The 16,180-nt window shown below is 39.2% G+C and overlaps 2 protein-coding genes across 3 annotated transcripts; one reads left to right on the top strand and one right to left on the bottom strand.

The window, feature by feature from the left end:
• The first annotated feature begins 756 nt into the window (after positions 1-756).
• LOC110931090 (myosin-11) lies at positions 757-6,488 on the top strand. 2 transcript variants are annotated; one of them, XM_022174492.2, is made up of 13 exons: positions 757-1,215; positions 1,496-1,680; positions 1,766-1,869; positions 1,952-2,032; positions 2,292-2,395; positions 2,470-2,556; positions 2,682-3,086; positions 3,180-3,230; positions 3,297-3,395; positions 3,487-3,546; positions 3,869-3,990; positions 4,211-5,299; positions 6,271-6,488. In XM_022174492.2, the coding sequence occupies exons 1-12, from the start codon at positions 979-981 to the stop codon at positions 5,271-5,273; spliced, it is 2,598 nt and encodes an 865-aa protein (XP_022030184.1). In that variant the 5' UTR covers positions 757-978; the 3' UTR covers positions 5,274-5,299; positions 6,271-6,488. The 2 variants fall into 2 exon arrangements, with proteins under 2 accessions (XP_022030184.1, XP_022030183.1); XM_022174491.2 differs by having other exon boundaries at positions 3,866-3,990.
• A 490-nt stretch (positions 6,489-6,978) lies between these two features.
• Positions 6,979-9,637, bottom strand: LOC110931091 (calcium homeostasis endoplasmic reticulum protein). The gene is made up of 4 exons (XM_022174493.2): positions 9,496-9,637; positions 8,189-9,207; positions 7,856-8,100; positions 6,979-7,770 (listed from the first exon to the last, which is right to left on the bottom strand). The coding sequence occupies exons 2-4, from the start codon at positions 9,178-9,180 to the stop codon at positions 7,106-7,108; spliced, it is 1,902 nt and encodes a 633-aa protein (XP_022030185.1). The 5' UTR covers positions 9,181-9,207; positions 9,496-9,637; the 3' UTR covers positions 6,979-7,105.
• Between the last annotated feature and the right edge of the window lie 6,543 nt (positions 9,638-16,180).

Genomic DNA, 16,180 nt, shown 5'->3' with positions numbered 1-16,180 from the left:
TAGCAAATTTTAATATTAAATAAAAATAATAACAATTAATGACAATAATTAAATAATGATTAAAAATCCAGTTCACATTTCACATAACCACAACACATGTTAGTTGGTGTGAAAGAAAATCTCCACTGCCTACGTGACACGATTTTTTTTCATATTTCACATTCACCACAACATATAGTCTACAACAACCGTACTCGATACAACTCCACCCAGAACCAAGCTACTGACAAGATTTGCGAGGATGAGATGTAGGCAAGTCTTACATCTACCGAGACCCAACTCCAAATTCATATCTAGACATAAGAGTCACATGAAAACATATATAGACACATTGTTACTCTAAAAACAACATAAAAACAATACACTAAGAAAATTTCTTAGTAAGCTACTAAAAAGAAATTTGTGAAAACGTATATATTATATAAGACTGAAAAGCTAATATTTTAAGACAAGAATCTAACACCAAAAGTTTTTAACCCTAATCTTAGGTTTCCATAAACTCCAATCATCAATCATGTGTTTTTTAAAACTAGAACTTCAATAGAAACGATACCACCTCGAAAACCGGGGGGGGGGGGGGCAAAAGGAACAAACGAACTACATAATTACAAATTTACACTAGTTTTCCGAAGATTTATGAAACCTAAGCATATTTAACACTATGAAATCCCATTTCAGTTTCATTAAGCCTCTACTCCTTCTTCTCCTCTCCTCATAAATATAAAGATTAAAAAAAGCAAGAAAGTTAAAAGGGGAAAAAAATTATGAAACCTAGAAGCATATTTAACACTCCCACAACACAAGTTACATGGGAGTTGGTACTCATTCGCGCAGTAACCCCAAATTAGTTGCAGACTTACTGTAGCGTCTCCTTCACACTTCCTTCAATTTTGGCGCTAAATTCCCTCTCACACATAAATTGGGGCTTTCTTCAACATCCCCCGCCACTTCCAACAGTTAAATCCTCCAATTCAATCTATGGCTACCAATGGTGACGACAACAATCTCCAAGTAACCCCTATATCTTCTAAACCTAGCCCTAGCCCTAACCCTAGCCCCATCTCCGGTGCTGATTCATCATCCAAATCTCCCAGCCCTCAAGATTTCATCCTATCCGTTGCTTCTAAAATCGCATCTCAACCATTACAGTACTCTGATCCCGATGTTTGGGCCGTACTCACTGCCATCTCCACTAAAGCCCGCCAACGCCGTCAGGTTTTCCCTTTTTCATCAAATTGTTCCATTGTTTTAAACTGAATTGTTTAAATTGTGTAAAATGTGGCAGTTACCTGCCAAATTGAGTAAGAAAGTTCTTCAATTTGTATCCAATTGTGTATTGGTGAAGTTGATTCGACACCGAATTCGACATGCACTGTTTGAACATAGTGTATAACTTGTTTACTAAACTGGTCATGGTTGAAAGTAGTTACTTTTAACGGTTTCGTATAGTTAATGAAGTTAGGCTGATGACTGTGTTGAACCATTGATAAACCAGGGAATAAATATGCTTTTGACTAGTGATGAACATCTCATCGGCCGAACTGTAGCTGACACGCGGTTTCAGATTTTGTCGAATCAAATTAGTCAACAGCATTGCAAAATATATAGGAAGAAGATTGCTACAGAAGATGCGGAGGGTCAATCCAGACTTTATAATTGCGGCTTTTTGAAAGACACCAGGTTGTTGACTTGTTGCCTTATACGTAAACGGAGGTTATCTGTTATGCATTGGCGTATGAGTTTTTGACATGTTAACTTTCTGCAGCACGAATGGAACGTATCTCAATTGGGAAAAGTTGAATAAAAATAGTCCTGAGTCGAAACTACATCATGGGGACATCATATCGTTTGCAGCACCTCCTCAACATGGTCAGTTCATTTTCTCTTTTGAATTTTTGTCTTCTGTGTTGTTGATGCTTTGTTTGAAGTGGTAGTTTTCTCGTGATTGCAGAAGTTTCTTATGCGTTTGTGTTTCGAGAAGTTCTTAAACCTACTTTAGGGGCAGATAGCCTCCCTCTAAAAAGAAAAGCCGGTATGTAATTCCTTTGGCTATTCTTGCATTATTCTTTATACCAAAATGTTAAATCATCACTGTTCTGTTTATTAAGTTATTAAAGTCTTTATTGCTAAAGTGTATAAAGCCAGTGTAGCACCCTATTGTATGAGAGTTGTATGTTTAGTAGGTTCAGTTTAATCCTTGTATTTTTATTCTCATCGACGGGAATCATTATTTTATAAGCTGTACACACACTCTTTTTTCTGAACTGACTTTTTTTTTTTGTGGTACAAAGATGAGTTTGGCTCCGAAACCAAGAGGCTAAAAGGAATTGGTATTGGTGCTTCTGACGGTCCTATTTCCCTTGATGACTTCCGGAAACTTCAACGATCAAACACGGTATTATTATTTTAGTTTGTAAATTATCATTGATGAAATAGATATTTGACTCGGTACGCGTAATCGACATGTAGGAATTAAGGAAGCAATTGGAAGATCAAGTTGCAACCATTAACCAATTACAGAATGAACACCGTGCAGCCACTGAGCTTCATGAAGTTGTATGTTCTGTTGCAGCATACTTATTAAGTTTTTTGTGTTATCCAACTTAACCTACATGCGTGTGTATTCTGTGGGTTGTATTTGGGTCAGGTGGTAACTGATCTTTCTCTTCCATATTTTCCAGGAAAAGAAAAACCTAGAGGAGTCCATTTCAAAAACTTATGTAGATGAACTCAAGGAGATACGTGATCTGTTTGAAGCAAAGCAGAAAGAATTAGTTGAAGTTAATAAAATAAATTCTGAACAAAAACATGCTATGGTGGACCTTAATGAAAGACTTAATGCATCCATTCAGTCCTGTACCGAAGCAAACGAAATAGTGCGTAGCCAGAACGCATCCATAGCTGAACTCAAGGCTCTTCTAGATGAAGAGAGAGAACAGAGAAAAGAGGACAGAGAAAAGGCTGTAGAAAACTTGACAGCCTCAATACAGAGGGTTAAAGCAGAAGCTCAGGAGGAACTAAAACGGGTTTCAGATGCTTCTCTTAGACGAGAAAATGAACAGCAAGAAATTATTAATAAGCTTCAGGTTTGAGAATTGTTCTCTGAGGATAAAATTGTTTATTTTCATTTATTTCAACCTAATGTCAAATAATAAAAAAATGAATGTTAATATTTTCAGGAATCGGAGAAAGAGAGGTGCTCATTGGTGGAGACTTTGAGAACCAAACTGGTAAATTTGCATACAATAGTGTCGGCATAGATTTACTATTTCTTCATACACTTTATCTTTCATCAGGAAGACACTAGGCAGAAACTGGTTGGCTCTGATAATAAGGTCCGGCAGCTTGAATCTCAGCTTTCTCAAGAGCAACGGGTTTCTTCCACTACTAATAAAGTACGGATATCTCTAGATACTGCTGCTATAACCAGTTGTCTTATAATTTTATGTTGTATATTTAGTTTCTTCTGTGATTATGCACTTGCAGAGGGTGCAAGAACTTGAGCAAGAAACTAGCAGACTGAGAAAAGAACTGGAGAGTGAAAAGGTAGGGATCTCTGTACATCTTAAGCCCATTATCTTCATAGGATGTTTTTGCTTCAATACTTATAATCAACACCATTAAGAACCTAAAATGAATGTCCCTCATGTACAATTTACCTTCTCGAAACTGTTGTATGCGTGACATGCTGCTTGCTGACAATGCTTCTTAGTATTTTCTATCAACCATTTTATTAGTTATTTAGATCATAGTAAACTAACTGACTTTGTAATCGAATGCAAAGCTGTGGGGGCAAGTTATGTGCAATTCATGCGAAGTTCCTGTGGTTAAAAGCGTTGAACTGAGGTTTCTTCTTTGCGTTTAGCAGGCAGCTAGGGAAGAAGCATGGGCCAAGGTTTCGGCCCTTGAACTTGAGATCAATGCTGCAATGCGCGACCTTGAATATGAAAAACGCAGGCTAAAAGCTGCCCGCGAAAGAATAATGCTCCGGTAAGTATTATAAATTTCGATTTGGATACATGTTTAGCGAGTGTTGATCTGTTTAACACTTCTGGCCCGTTTCATTTTTGTTTTTTGCTTTTTTATATTTACTCTGTTTGACCCTTTCTCAGTTGAAACCCAAATCCAACGTGTTCATAGTTCATACCAACTCTCATGTTGGATTGTTCTTTAATTGAGAGTTCATTTGTCTATATTGCATGCTATTCAGGGAAACTCAGCTGCGAGCATTCTATTCAACTACAGAGGAGATCTCCAGTTTATTTGCAAAGCAGCAGGAACAATTAAAGGCGATGCAGAGAACACTAGAAGACGAAGAGAATTACGAAAACATATCAGTCGATATTAATCCTAATACTGATAACACAAACCAGATAGATTCTCACCACCAAAATAAAGAAGCAATCGGGTCTCAATGCAGCGGCGGCATGAAGGTGGCAGATTCAACCACTTCCACCAAGAAGAGACGCGGAAATCAAGCTGAGACATCAAGTGATGAAGCTAGTGTAACCGAGAAGCATGAATGCGATGCCCGAAACCAAGAAACTTGTGAAGAAACACAAGAAGCAGAGTTCCCCAGCTTTGATCCTAGTGGTAAGGGTGCTTTTGGATCTGATATCGACGGCGGTAATGCGGCTGCAATCGAAACCGAACAAGTTATGGAAACCGAAACCCAAAATATCGACTTGAATAAGTTAGCCGGTGATACAATGGTAATCGACGATGAAGAAGAAAGGGTTAATAATACCAATGGCGGTGAGAATCTTAACCAATCTAAGGACCCGATTGAAGAAGATACAGAAGCAGGAGACACTATTAGAACAACCGACCTTTTGGCTTCTGAAGTTGCTGGGAGTTGGGCTTGTGATACCGCTCCATCATGTCACGGAGAGAATGATTCTCCGGGAAGTGGGGGTGGCACTCGTGCCGGCGGCGGCAGTGGCGGTGGCGGTGTGGTATTGCATGATTCCGCTAGTGTGGCGGCCGAGAGCCAGACTGGTGTTGTAAGGAATCCTGAGCATGAAAAGCTTACTAAGATGATAGAGATTGTTGAACCGGAAATGAAGGGCCAGTTTGGTGGTACTATAGAGAGTGATAGTGAGAAAGATGTTGCGTCTAACTCAGACACAGAGGATTGCACCGGGGATGATGGTGGCGAATCTGATGAGGAGATTGAGGGTCATCGTAATCTGTCAAAAAATGATCGTAAAGTGGATGAAACAATGGATGAAGATGATGATGACGATGAAGCAACCCAGCAAGATTCTGGGTAAATTTGTATCAAATGGTTTCGCCTGAGGTATGTTAAAATTACAAGTGCTTTTGAAGACGGTTTAATTGATTCTGTCCGATCTACTTATGAATGGATTGGTTTGGTTTATTTTTTTCCTAACGAGTCAAAACGAATAAAATATAAAAAAGGTAGGCTAAAAGGCATTGAGTCAAACTAGTCAATCGTTGGCTAAGGTGTGTATATTTGATGATAAAATCTCTTTAACTTATGTTATTAAAAAACTTAAATTCTTGTCAAATAATGTATGGTAATAATCATACCTGACATGAATTATTTATAAAAAAAACATTTGTTTCTGGGAAAAACTGTTTCAGAACAACGCTTCTTGACCAAAACCTTTTTGACTCGGACCCGTTCATTTTGTCATCTCGAATCTTAAAACAATAGATCAAGCTAAACCTGTGCCAAACCTCTTTATGTTATTAAAAAAAAATTATTTTTGTTAAAATAATATATTAGAATAATTATGTTTTACATTAATGATTAGAAAAAACTTTATTTATTTATTTATTTATTTTGGAGATGAAAGTGTTTTAGATCAACCATCCGTTTGGCTCAAACTTCTTTTGTCTCATACCGACTCAATTCATTTTGCTACCTCAAATCTTATAACAATAGACAAACCAGATCATGTCAAATTATTGGTTTGTTTCGGGCTTGCTTCCTTTTCAAAAATATTTTGGTAGTTGTCGAGCCTATAGGTTTGTTTCAGATCATGTTAAGATAAATTTCTGTCTTAGATACATATTGAACTTTATTTGTGGTAAAAATGATGTAAACCACTAAATCCTGCCATTGAACGGAACCAAACTGGGTCATGTTTTTTGGTTCGGTTCGAAGGCTTTTGTGGTGCGGCTTGGTTATAGAAGTTAGAGCCAAGGAATCGGTCTGGTCTTCGATGGTGATTGAAAGCCGAGCTAAGTTGATACGCATGCTTTGAAATGCTGGAAGCTAATATCTGTGTTGTTATGTAACAGATCTGATGCATCTTTCAACTGAAGAGTAGGGAGGGAAGTTCAGGGGGCTTATGCTACCTTTTTAGAAGCTTTGTTATGTACCCTTTTAATTTTGAGTTTGTGTTTATTCTTTGTAGCTTGTGAGTTGTAAATATGAAAGCCAAGGGAAATCCATTTTTTATGAATTATACATTCGTTGCAAACGAAAATAAACTGATGCATGATTATGAATTCTGTCATTGTTTTTGCAGAAAAGAATAATTTTAGGGAAAATATCACAGAATAGTAACCAAGTTTCAAAAGTGTTCTAATTAGGTCTCTCGTATCGTTTTTGTCTCAATTAAATAACTTAACATTGAAATTGAGTCATGTCTTTTTTTCCATGTGTCAAGAGAAAAATGGAGCACAAGATGCTAGGGTTTAATTATTTTAATATAAGAAACTATATTTATTAAAAATAAAAACACTTTAATTACATTAAAATTTAAAAAAAAAAACAAGTTAAAATCTACGTTATCACTCGACGTTAGCATCAAATACAAGGGAAAAAAGAAACAAAAATTAACAGCTACCTATGAAAACACTTTTGAAACTTAAATGACCTAATTGGAACACTTTTAAAACTTGGTTACTATTCTACAACGAATCTAAAAACCAAACATAAGATGATTAAGCATTTTCAGAAAGATTTTAATCATCTTATGTAAATCCTTATACGGGCCGTATTAATTAATGAACATGACAATGGGAATTAACCACTAACTCATTAAGGCATTTTAACAAACAGTTTACAAGCAATGTCCGAATCTATGAACCAAACACTAAACATCTTTTTTAAAGAACAGGCTAACCAACTTCACCTAGTAGCAGCTCTAGCGCTCATGGAGGAATGGTAATTCGTGCTTCTCTGTTTCCTATACGAACTGTAAACATCATCGTACTGCCCGATTTCATTCGGGTTAGCCGTTGCCCCAAGCCCCAGCCGACCCGAACTACTTGATCCGGGTTTCTTCTCCACACTTCCATCCGCAAAGGTCCCAGTCTCCGGGTCAACCTGTAGGTTAGGTGGTGGAGGTATACAAGCACCACCTTTACGAACCACGGGCTCTCTTTCATACTCTTCTTCATCATCACTGTTACTGTTACCAGCACGCATGGGCCCTTCAGACGGGTTCACTTCACCAATTTCCTTAAAGAACTTTGACACTTTCTCTAGTATTTCCGATGGGGGTATAGTGGATGGCGGTATAACGGTTGGAATATCTAACGGGCTCATCGGAGAGTACGGTACTCCACTACCAATCTGCATCTTTCTAACCATTCCCGGAATCAAACCAGGTGGGAACAAAGGGTATGGCGATAACTTCTCAGTGCCAGCTGGCGGTGGCAGAACATGAGGTTGATTCGGCAGTTGAACAGTCCCACCGTAACCGCCAGGTGGGATTGATGGTGGTAACACAGGTGGCACTTGTTTATCATGGTGATCTTGTTTATCAGGCTGCCAATGCACCGCATTTTGTCCTGCAAGAGACGGCAAAGTAAACAACCAACATTCATTCGACGATTCCAATTAAAAAAATCTACCGCACATGTGCGGTTGACAAACCTGGGATGGTAGATGACTCGATCTTATTTAACGGGCCATTCAGCATCTCATTCTCAAGTGCGCGAATTGTGTCGGGATCATAAACTTCTTTTGATGCCCAAAATTGGACAATTTTCTGCAATCGTGATTGATTTTCATCCTTATTTAAAGGATTGTGGTAAATTCTTGCAAGCATGGAACCTAAAACATGCCTAAACGCAAGTGCCTCGTTATCAATCTCATGAGGATTTACACGTCTTTGCAAGCTGCAGTTTCCAAAACATAATAGTATCAAAATTCAACGGAAGTTAATAATAACTAAAAATTAATAAGTAATAATAATATTGATAATACCTGTCAAATAGGATGTCATTAGCAAGGTAAATAATATGCAGCTGTCTTTCAGGGTCATCTAGTGAAAACACTCTATCTCTAAGTGCCTCTGCTAGAGCCGGTGCAAATGGAGATCTCTGCATGAACCACATTTTGGCACCTTTAATCGACTCTTTTGTGCCTGTGAGACTGTTGAGCACATTATTCATTTCTGCCGCCACGTCAGCAGGAAGCGGGCCAGAGAGACCTTTGAAAGTTCTAGAAGACTGATCAAACTCTGGCCGACCATGACCATCAAAAGGCTGCGAATGTTGATGCTGTTGTTGATCATAATACGGTGGATAAGAATGTTGCGGTATTTGATGTCCACCGGGACCAGGAGGTAAGTGTGGGGAATTGTAAACCATAGGATTCGGAGTATGCAACATGTTAACAGATGGTGACGGAAAAGGCGGTTGGTTGAACATGCCACCAGGCGGGCGGGTAGCTAACCAAAGTTTGTAGCGGTAATAACCGTGACCGTCACCGCCGAACAAGAAACTATAAGCGGGATTATCTTTCTGTTTTTCGCGGATCATAGCTTCAAACTCAGGACCGTTTTTAACAGCATACTCAACAAGTTTATCAATGCATTTTTGTTGTTCAGGGTCAGATGGTGGGGGAGCAGGTGGTGGAGGTGCATCATTTAGGCCATGGAACGGAGGCGGAATATGTGGCGGAAAAGATGGCGGCGGTTGCTGGTGAAGAAGGTGAAGATGGGGTGCAGGGTGAGGGTGCTGGTGGATTTGTGGCGCTTGTATGAGGGGATGGCGGGGAAATTGTTGCATAGGAGGATGCGGTGGTAGAAAAGGAGGGCCATGAACTGAAGGTAGGAACTGCTGATGTTGTGGGTGAAAAGCGTAAGGCGGTGGCTGCTGTTGCTGCTGCTGGATATTGGCAGCTTGTTGCTGTTGTTGTGCAAATGCCATGGCGGCGGCAGCAGCCGCAGCATAATCATGACCCTGTCGATCCATTAATCTTCAACAACAAGATGTATCCACCTAACATAGTTCAGCAATAGATGATTCATGATTACATTTTGGACTAGATGATTAAGCAATTCACAAGCGACCTTCAATTCTCTATCATTTCAAGTGTTAAAGCACTATGTTATACAATTAAAAACTTCCAACCGTAAACCGAATTCAAGCAAAATAATATCTTGATAGATAGGTGAAGTTATGCACACATGTTCCAAATCTATGTAAACAGTTATACCTAACAGATTTCATAAAATCATGGAGTAAACCAAAATAATAATTTCTTGAATTTAAGCATCATGTATGTACCTGATTGAAACTACCACACCGGAAGCTGTGAAGCAAGAGACCAGAGAGAGAGAGAGAGAGCGCGTAATCAATGTTTGATCTAGGGTTTGGGTGGGGACGATGATGGGGTCGAAGCCAGAGAGGGGGAGAGAGTGCCGATCTATGGAGACTTGGGCTCATTAAGTCAGTCAATTGGGCTACTGGTTATGGGCCGGGTCAATAAAAACTTACAAACAAAGTTACATTTATCGGTTAATTTGGATAATCACCGAATTACGAATTCGGGCACGGTTAGAAACCAGAACTAAGTCTAAGACCAATAGGGTGGTGGTCCATTGGTAAAGACAAACCCTTTAAACAACTTGAGAGGTGGAGGTCTTGAGTTCGAATCCCACAGGAGAATAAAAAAATTCGTCGTTCAAATAATAAAAGACAGGAAAAAGAAACCGGAACTAAAAGCCAACTTCATATTTTGGATTGCTTTGTTGGGTTATGGATATGATTTGGTTTTTGTTTTCGATTCTTTTGAACACCCCTAAATTGCGGATAATTAATTTATAAAGTTTTGATTGGTTAAAATTGATGCGTTGAAAATTTCGTAATAAAATTGAAGGTTAAGACGATTAGAACAACAAAAGAGTGGTTGTAGTTGCCATTGTTGAACTTTTTTTAATATATATATCTAGTCCCACCAATGTTTTTATATATCTAGTTCCACCAACTTTTTTAACATCAATTTATTTTTTTATACTACATGTTTTTCTTTTTAAATCATACCAGTGTAGCAGTCAGGAAATTCATTATGGGATTGTCATCTTTTCACGAGTTGTGGCTTGCTGTGTGTTTGTTGACTGTCCACAACTATTTAAGTACAAGTCATAAATATTATACCTATAGTTTGTTATGTTTTACCTTGATTTACATGATTGTAAATTGTTGACTATCTTAACACTAGTAATACAATTTCATTATAAGTAGGTGGCATCTTTTGGACGAAGCTTGATTTATCATCGTCATTTGTTCAGGAGAATGATGAAATTGCTCTTGAAGAAGAAAAGGATCTCCTAAAACAACAAATAATTGTACAACCCAATACAGTGAAAAAACTTTCTTGGTGAAGATCAAAGTGGTGGTGTATCCAATCAAAATGATAAGAAATAGAATGTGATACAAACAAATGTTGGATCAGTTCTGTTTAAACATAATGGAAAACATGAAAACATACCTGTCACCGCAGACAGTGCAGTGGAGAATCCAGTGAGAGAAGACGACATGGAGTTCGACATCTTTGTCAAGGTGATCTGGTTCCTCCTTAGGGTGCTGACGGATGATGGTAACTAAGAAAACCGAAAAGGGTATCGGCCGCAGGAGAGGGAGGTCGAACGTGATGATATTATGCTTATGGGGTATCTCTAATTGTGTAACTGTCTAACCCCTTAACCTCCACATAAGTCTCTTTATATAAGCACCCATGAGGAAACCTAATTAGTTAATAAGGGTAATATGGTCCATCAACAATTACCAACTAATTATTTAATAGGTTATTATATATTTTGATCTATATTATGTAAATGATTATAATGGCTATAGATTAAATATTAATACATAATATATTTAATCTTACATTCTCCCACTTAGCCGAGTAATCATTTACTATGAGTATTAGATAACCCTGATCAGGAGTTAACACTCATTTTAGCCTTAAACAAGTACTATAGAAGAAAAATACAGCCGTTGAATCAATATGCGACTCAGGACCCCCATTAATCATATTATAGCCTTAATTTAAAACCTAATCGTTATGATCAAAATACGCATAAGCCATTTGTTTGATTTGTAACTTTATTCGTCTATATGCCATTATACCGGTTGAACATATTCTAAGAGACATACAAAATCAAACTGAGGAAATTTCATTAATCATAAAACATAAGCTAGTACAATATGCTCAAATAAGGTCTTTGCTAAATCCCATATTCCGAACATGTTCTTCATAAACCTTAGGAGGGAGACCTTTAGTCATCGGATAGCATATCTTTAGTACTAATATACTCGATACAAAGATTATTTTCCTCAACTCGTTCACGTACGAACATATATTTTGTATCGAGATATAAACCAGCTCCAGTCGAACTATTACTGTTCGAGAAACTAACGGCAGCTGAATTATCACAGTAAAGCTTCAATGGTCTAGAAATGGAATTAACAATTTTGAGTCCAGTGACCAGATTTCTAAGCAACATTCCATGAGAGGTTGCGTTATAAACAACAATGTACTCTGCCATCATTGTGGAAGTTGTGGTCAACTGTTGTTTATGACTCTTCCATGAGATAGGGCCACCTGCTAACATAAAGATATAGCCCGAAGTGGATTTCTTGTCATCTTTGCATTTTGCAAAGTCAGAATCAGAATAGCCCACCACTTCTAAATGATCACTTATTCTATAAGTCAGTTTATAGTCTTTCGTCCCTTGCAGATATTGAAGTACCTTCTTAGCTGCTTTCCAGTGATCTAGGCCAGGATTAGTCTCATAACGGCCTAGCATTCCAGCAATATAAGCGATATCTGGGCGAGTACAGACTTGAGCATACATCAAGCTCCCGACTACTGACGCGTAAGGTATCTGGCTCATTTGCTCCTTCTCAACCTCTGTTGTCGGACACTGGAATGAACCGAAAACATCTCCTTTAACTACTGAAGTGACGGAGGGTTTGCACTGTTGCATGTTGTAACGTGTAAGAACACGATCTATGTAAGCCCTTTGCGACAATCCTAAGATCCCTTTGAGTCTATCTCGGTGGATTTCGATGCCAATGACGTAAGAAGCTTCTCCGAGATCCTTCATGTCGAAGTAATGCGAGAGTAACCGCTTCGACTCGTGCAACATGTCTAAACTATTACTTGCCAATAGAATATCATCTACATAAAGGACAAGTATAGTAAAGTTGCTCCCACTCATCTTGAGGTAGGTGCATTGATCCACTTGATTCTTCATAAAACCTTGCTTCTTCATGAATTCATCAAACTTGAGATACCAGTGACGTGATGCTTGTTTTAACCAGTAAATGGATTTCTTCAACTTACAGACTAGATGCTCCTGACCTTCAGGTTTAAAGCCTTCAGGTTGTTTCATGTAAACATCTTCGTCCAAGTCTCCGTTAAGGAAAACGATTTTAACGTCCATCTGATGCAGCTCTAAATCAAAATGAGCTACTAGGGCCATGACGATCCTTAATGAATCTTTACGAGAGACAGGTGAAAACGTCTCTTGATAATCAATTCCCTCTTTCTGAGTGTAGCCCTTTGCAACCAATCTCGCTTTGTAGCGTTCAACGTTCCCATTCGTATCCAGTTTTGTTTTGAACACCCATTTGCATCCTACGGGTTTGACTCCGCTGGGTAATTCGACCAAATCCCAAACGTCATTTTTCTTCATGGATTCAAGCTCATCAATCTTTGCTTTATTCCATTCAGAAGACTGATAACTGCTAATGGCTTCATTGTAAGAGATAGGATCATTGAGCTTTCCGGGATCCATTTCAGTCAGGTAGGTAACATAATCATCCCAATTAGTAGGCCTTCTTTGCCTAGATGACCTCCTGAGTAGATTACCGGGTTCAGTGTTGTCTTGGTTTTGAGCGTTTGATGTGCCTTCGTCATAAGGTATAATGGGTTCTGATTGTAGAGGTGAATTTGGAGTTGGTGCAGTAGCTTCAGGTGCAGTAGTTGCATTGGGTACAAGAGGAGTAATCGAAGTAATGGCAAGCGACGAATCTCCCCCCCCCCCCCCCGCGTCTTGTACTTCTTGCAATTCTTCGTAAGGGTTGGTACTGCTCCCACTGACCTTGAAATCCTCCAGGAACGCGGCACGCTTGGTTTCAACAATACGGGTGACATGGTGTTAATCGGTGAACCCATGTGTGTTTGTCTTTCTACTTGCTTCATCCCGGTTTGCTTGCTAGCTTGGATTCCGCACTCGCTAGTAGGTTTGTATAACAAGGTTTAGGTTCGTCATCCTTCGGAAAGGGACCTACAAGTGGTATCAGAGCCGTGGCTCTTTACCTTGTTTAAAACCAGGTTTGTTCAAGTTCTTGGTGTGTTTGGACACTAGGTTTAGCACCCGTTTTGGTGGTTTTTCCTGTATCTTAAAACTGAAAAACGAGTTTTAAACCTTTCGGGAGTGTTCAAGGTTGGGTTGGGTAACTTAAAAATCTTGTTCTAAAAGTTTTGGTTATTTCCGGCCAAGATTCCGGTTATCTCCGGTGACTGGACTTGTTGGATAAGGTTTGCCTTTTTGGGAAATCTTATTTGAAAGTCAAAAAGTTGGTGAACAATCGTGTGCAGAACATCCCTTCTGCCGAAAGTTGTGCACCAACCCATCACCTTTCCCACCTACCCGTCAACTTTTTGTCAGTGTGTCAGAGCATTCGAAAGACATCCTTCGACATCGAAAGATAATCTTTCGATCAAGGAGGCTCGACAGATATCCATCCTTCGAATATCTTTCGAAGCCTGTGTTCTATCTTTCGAGCCAAGGAATCTTTTCGAAGGATACATCTTTCGAACTACTATTACTCATCGAAAGATAAGGATCCTTCGTGTTGGTGAATCTTTCGAGATCTGTGTTCGAAATATAAGGAGAATCTTTCGAAATCATCTTTCGAAAGATAAGGATCCTTCGTGTGGTCAGTCTTTCGAAGTCAATCTTTCGAAGTCATTGTTCGAAACTCAACAGTGATCGTTCGAACACTGTTGATCATTCGAACAAGTATTGATCTTTTGAACCAGATTGTATCTTTCATTTCGGGTCTGTTTGCATTTAACAGTTTGTGTTTGTGTAGGTTATCTATTAATATTTGATCAAAATGAGTTGTACAAGTCCTTGGGATTGGAGTTTGAACTCACAATCTAGTCAAGAACTAACTTCTGCTGATGCTTGGGCAAAAAGTATGTTTCCACCGCCATCAATCAGTCCAAGTCAATGGGCTTTGGTATCCAATCAAAGTCAAAGCATTCAAAACCTTTTGATTAGTGAAAGCGAAACGGGAAGCAACAATCGTCCACCGAAGTTGAACCATATGAACGATTTTCCATCATGGAAAAACCGTTTTCACACGTATGTTCAAGGGCGGCACCGATCTTTGGACGTGTTTCATCAATGCGTTCAATACTAATCTTGAAACTGCTGCGTCCACTTCAGAAGGTTATGCCAACATGCTGGAAAATGACAAGAAGGCTTATGAATTGGAGAAAAAGGCCTTTGCTACACTTACACAAGCACTCAACAAAGATATCTATCATCAGTTCTCCTACTGCAAGACCACGAAAACGTTGTGGGATGCCTTAGTAGCTAGAGGAGAAGGCAATGCAGCTGCTCGAAAGTCTCGTCATGATTTGTTGAAGAAAGAGTTTGAATCGTTTCAGTTTTTGTAAAACGAAACTCTAAATGATATGACAACCCGTTTCTATCATCTGATCAGTGAAATGTGTGCTTATGGGGTTGTTTCTACTCAACAAGACATGGTGAATAGGTTTGCTGACGCTTTGCCTCCAAAATGGAGTTCATTTATTGAGTTGTTGAAGCACACTGGAACTCTAGACACGGTTAACATCTACGAGTTCATTCAGAAGCTGGAACATAAAAATGATGAAGAAATCAGGAAAGCAAGGCGTGCTCCAGCTCCTCAGAATACAGAAATGTACCTTCCAGGCTTCGATGCTTTGGCAAGATCCGCTGCAGCTCAGCAACAGCAACCTAAACTGCAAACTGCTTTTGTGTCCAACACAAGTTCCTTTCCGTTTCCTCAGTCAACAGCTGCTCCACCACAACCTCAATTCGATCCGAGGTCTTACATTCCTGTTCCAACACAGCCACAAGTTCAACCTCAACAACAACAACAACAAGCTCATTATACCAGCAATTCTCAACCTCAACCCCAAAATCCTAACACAATCCGGGTCGACAATTCAAATCTTTCACACCTTAGCATTGAAGTTGCTAAGGAGCATATGGAAATTATCAATACCATGGTCAGTGCTTACTGTGGTTTGGTAGCAGGTCAGCTTGGAAACATCAACATGACCAATGAAGATTATCAACAGATCGACAAGGAAGAAATGGAGTTGATGGATATTAAGTGGGCTTTTGCAAGTGCGGTTAGAAGGGCCAAAGACTTCATGGCTCGTACTGGTAGAACTTCGTTGGAAGGAAAGAAAGATACGAAGTATGGGTTTGATATCAACGCCGTTACATGCTTCAACTGTGGTAACAAAGGGCACTTCAAACGTGAGTGCACTCTACCAACAAAACATGGCAATCACAACCCTTTCAGAAACCAGACGAGTAATACAAATGTGAATGCCCAGCAAGAGAACCGTGAGAGGAGGATGGTGGCAGTTAATAACAATCAGGGCCAGCCTGGAACTTCAAATCCCAATCGGGCTCTGGCTGTTCAAGCAGATGAAGGATGTGACTGGTCAGTGCAGTTTGGTGATGATGATCAGAGAAGTGGAACAGCTTGTTATGCAAAGATCATCGAGCATGTTCATAAAGAAGAGTCGTCTGGAAGTGATGACAGTTCTGGTTATTCTGGAAGCTCAGATGAAGAAGGCTCTGTTTCTGGGGATAATCACTCAGAGTCTGATGTGAAGGAGGAAGGAGATGATGATATTCAGGATCTACTGAATGAAGCTGATGAGCTTAAA

This window comes from Helianthus annuus, chromosome 3 (assembly GCF_002127325.2).
Source record: "Helianthus annuus cultivar XRQ/B chromosome 3, HanXRQr2.0-SUNRISE, whole genome shotgun sequence".
NCBI lineage: Eukaryota > Viridiplantae > Streptophyta > Magnoliopsida > Asterales > Asteraceae > Helianthus > Helianthus annuus.
Note: the sequence above shows the minus strand (reverse complement) of the source record. Positions and strands in the feature narration are given on the sequence as shown.

What these genes read in the sequence shown, in the direction of transcription:
- LOC110931090 (XM_022174491.2), top strand. Translation starts at nt 979, where the DNA reads ATGGCTACCAATGGTGACGACAACAATCTCCAAGTAACCCCTATATCT. An exon ending in TTTCTTCCACTACTAATAAA is followed by an intron (nt 3,396 to 3,486) that starts GTACGGATATCT and finishes ATGCACTTGCAG; the next exon opens with AGGGTGCAAGAACTTGAGCA. An exon ending in AAGAACTGGAGAGTGAAAAG is followed by an intron (nt 3,547 to 3,865) that starts GTAGGGATCTCT and finishes CTTTGCGTTTAG; the next exon opens with CAGGCAGCTAGGGAAGAAGC.
- LOC110931091 (XM_022174493.2), bottom strand. Translation starts at nt 9,180, where the DNA reads ATGGATCGACAGGGTCATGATTATGCTGCGGCTGCTGCCGCCGCCATG. An exon ending in AATGACATCCTATTTGACAG is followed by an intron (nt 8,101 to 8,188) that starts GTATTATCAATA and finishes TGGAAACTGCAG; the next exon opens with CTTGCAAAGACGTGTAAATC. An exon ending in CGAGTCATCTACCATCCCAG is followed by an intron (nt 7,771 to 7,855) that starts GTTTGTCAACCG and finishes CGTCTCTTGCAG; the next exon opens with GACAAAATGCGGTGCATTGG.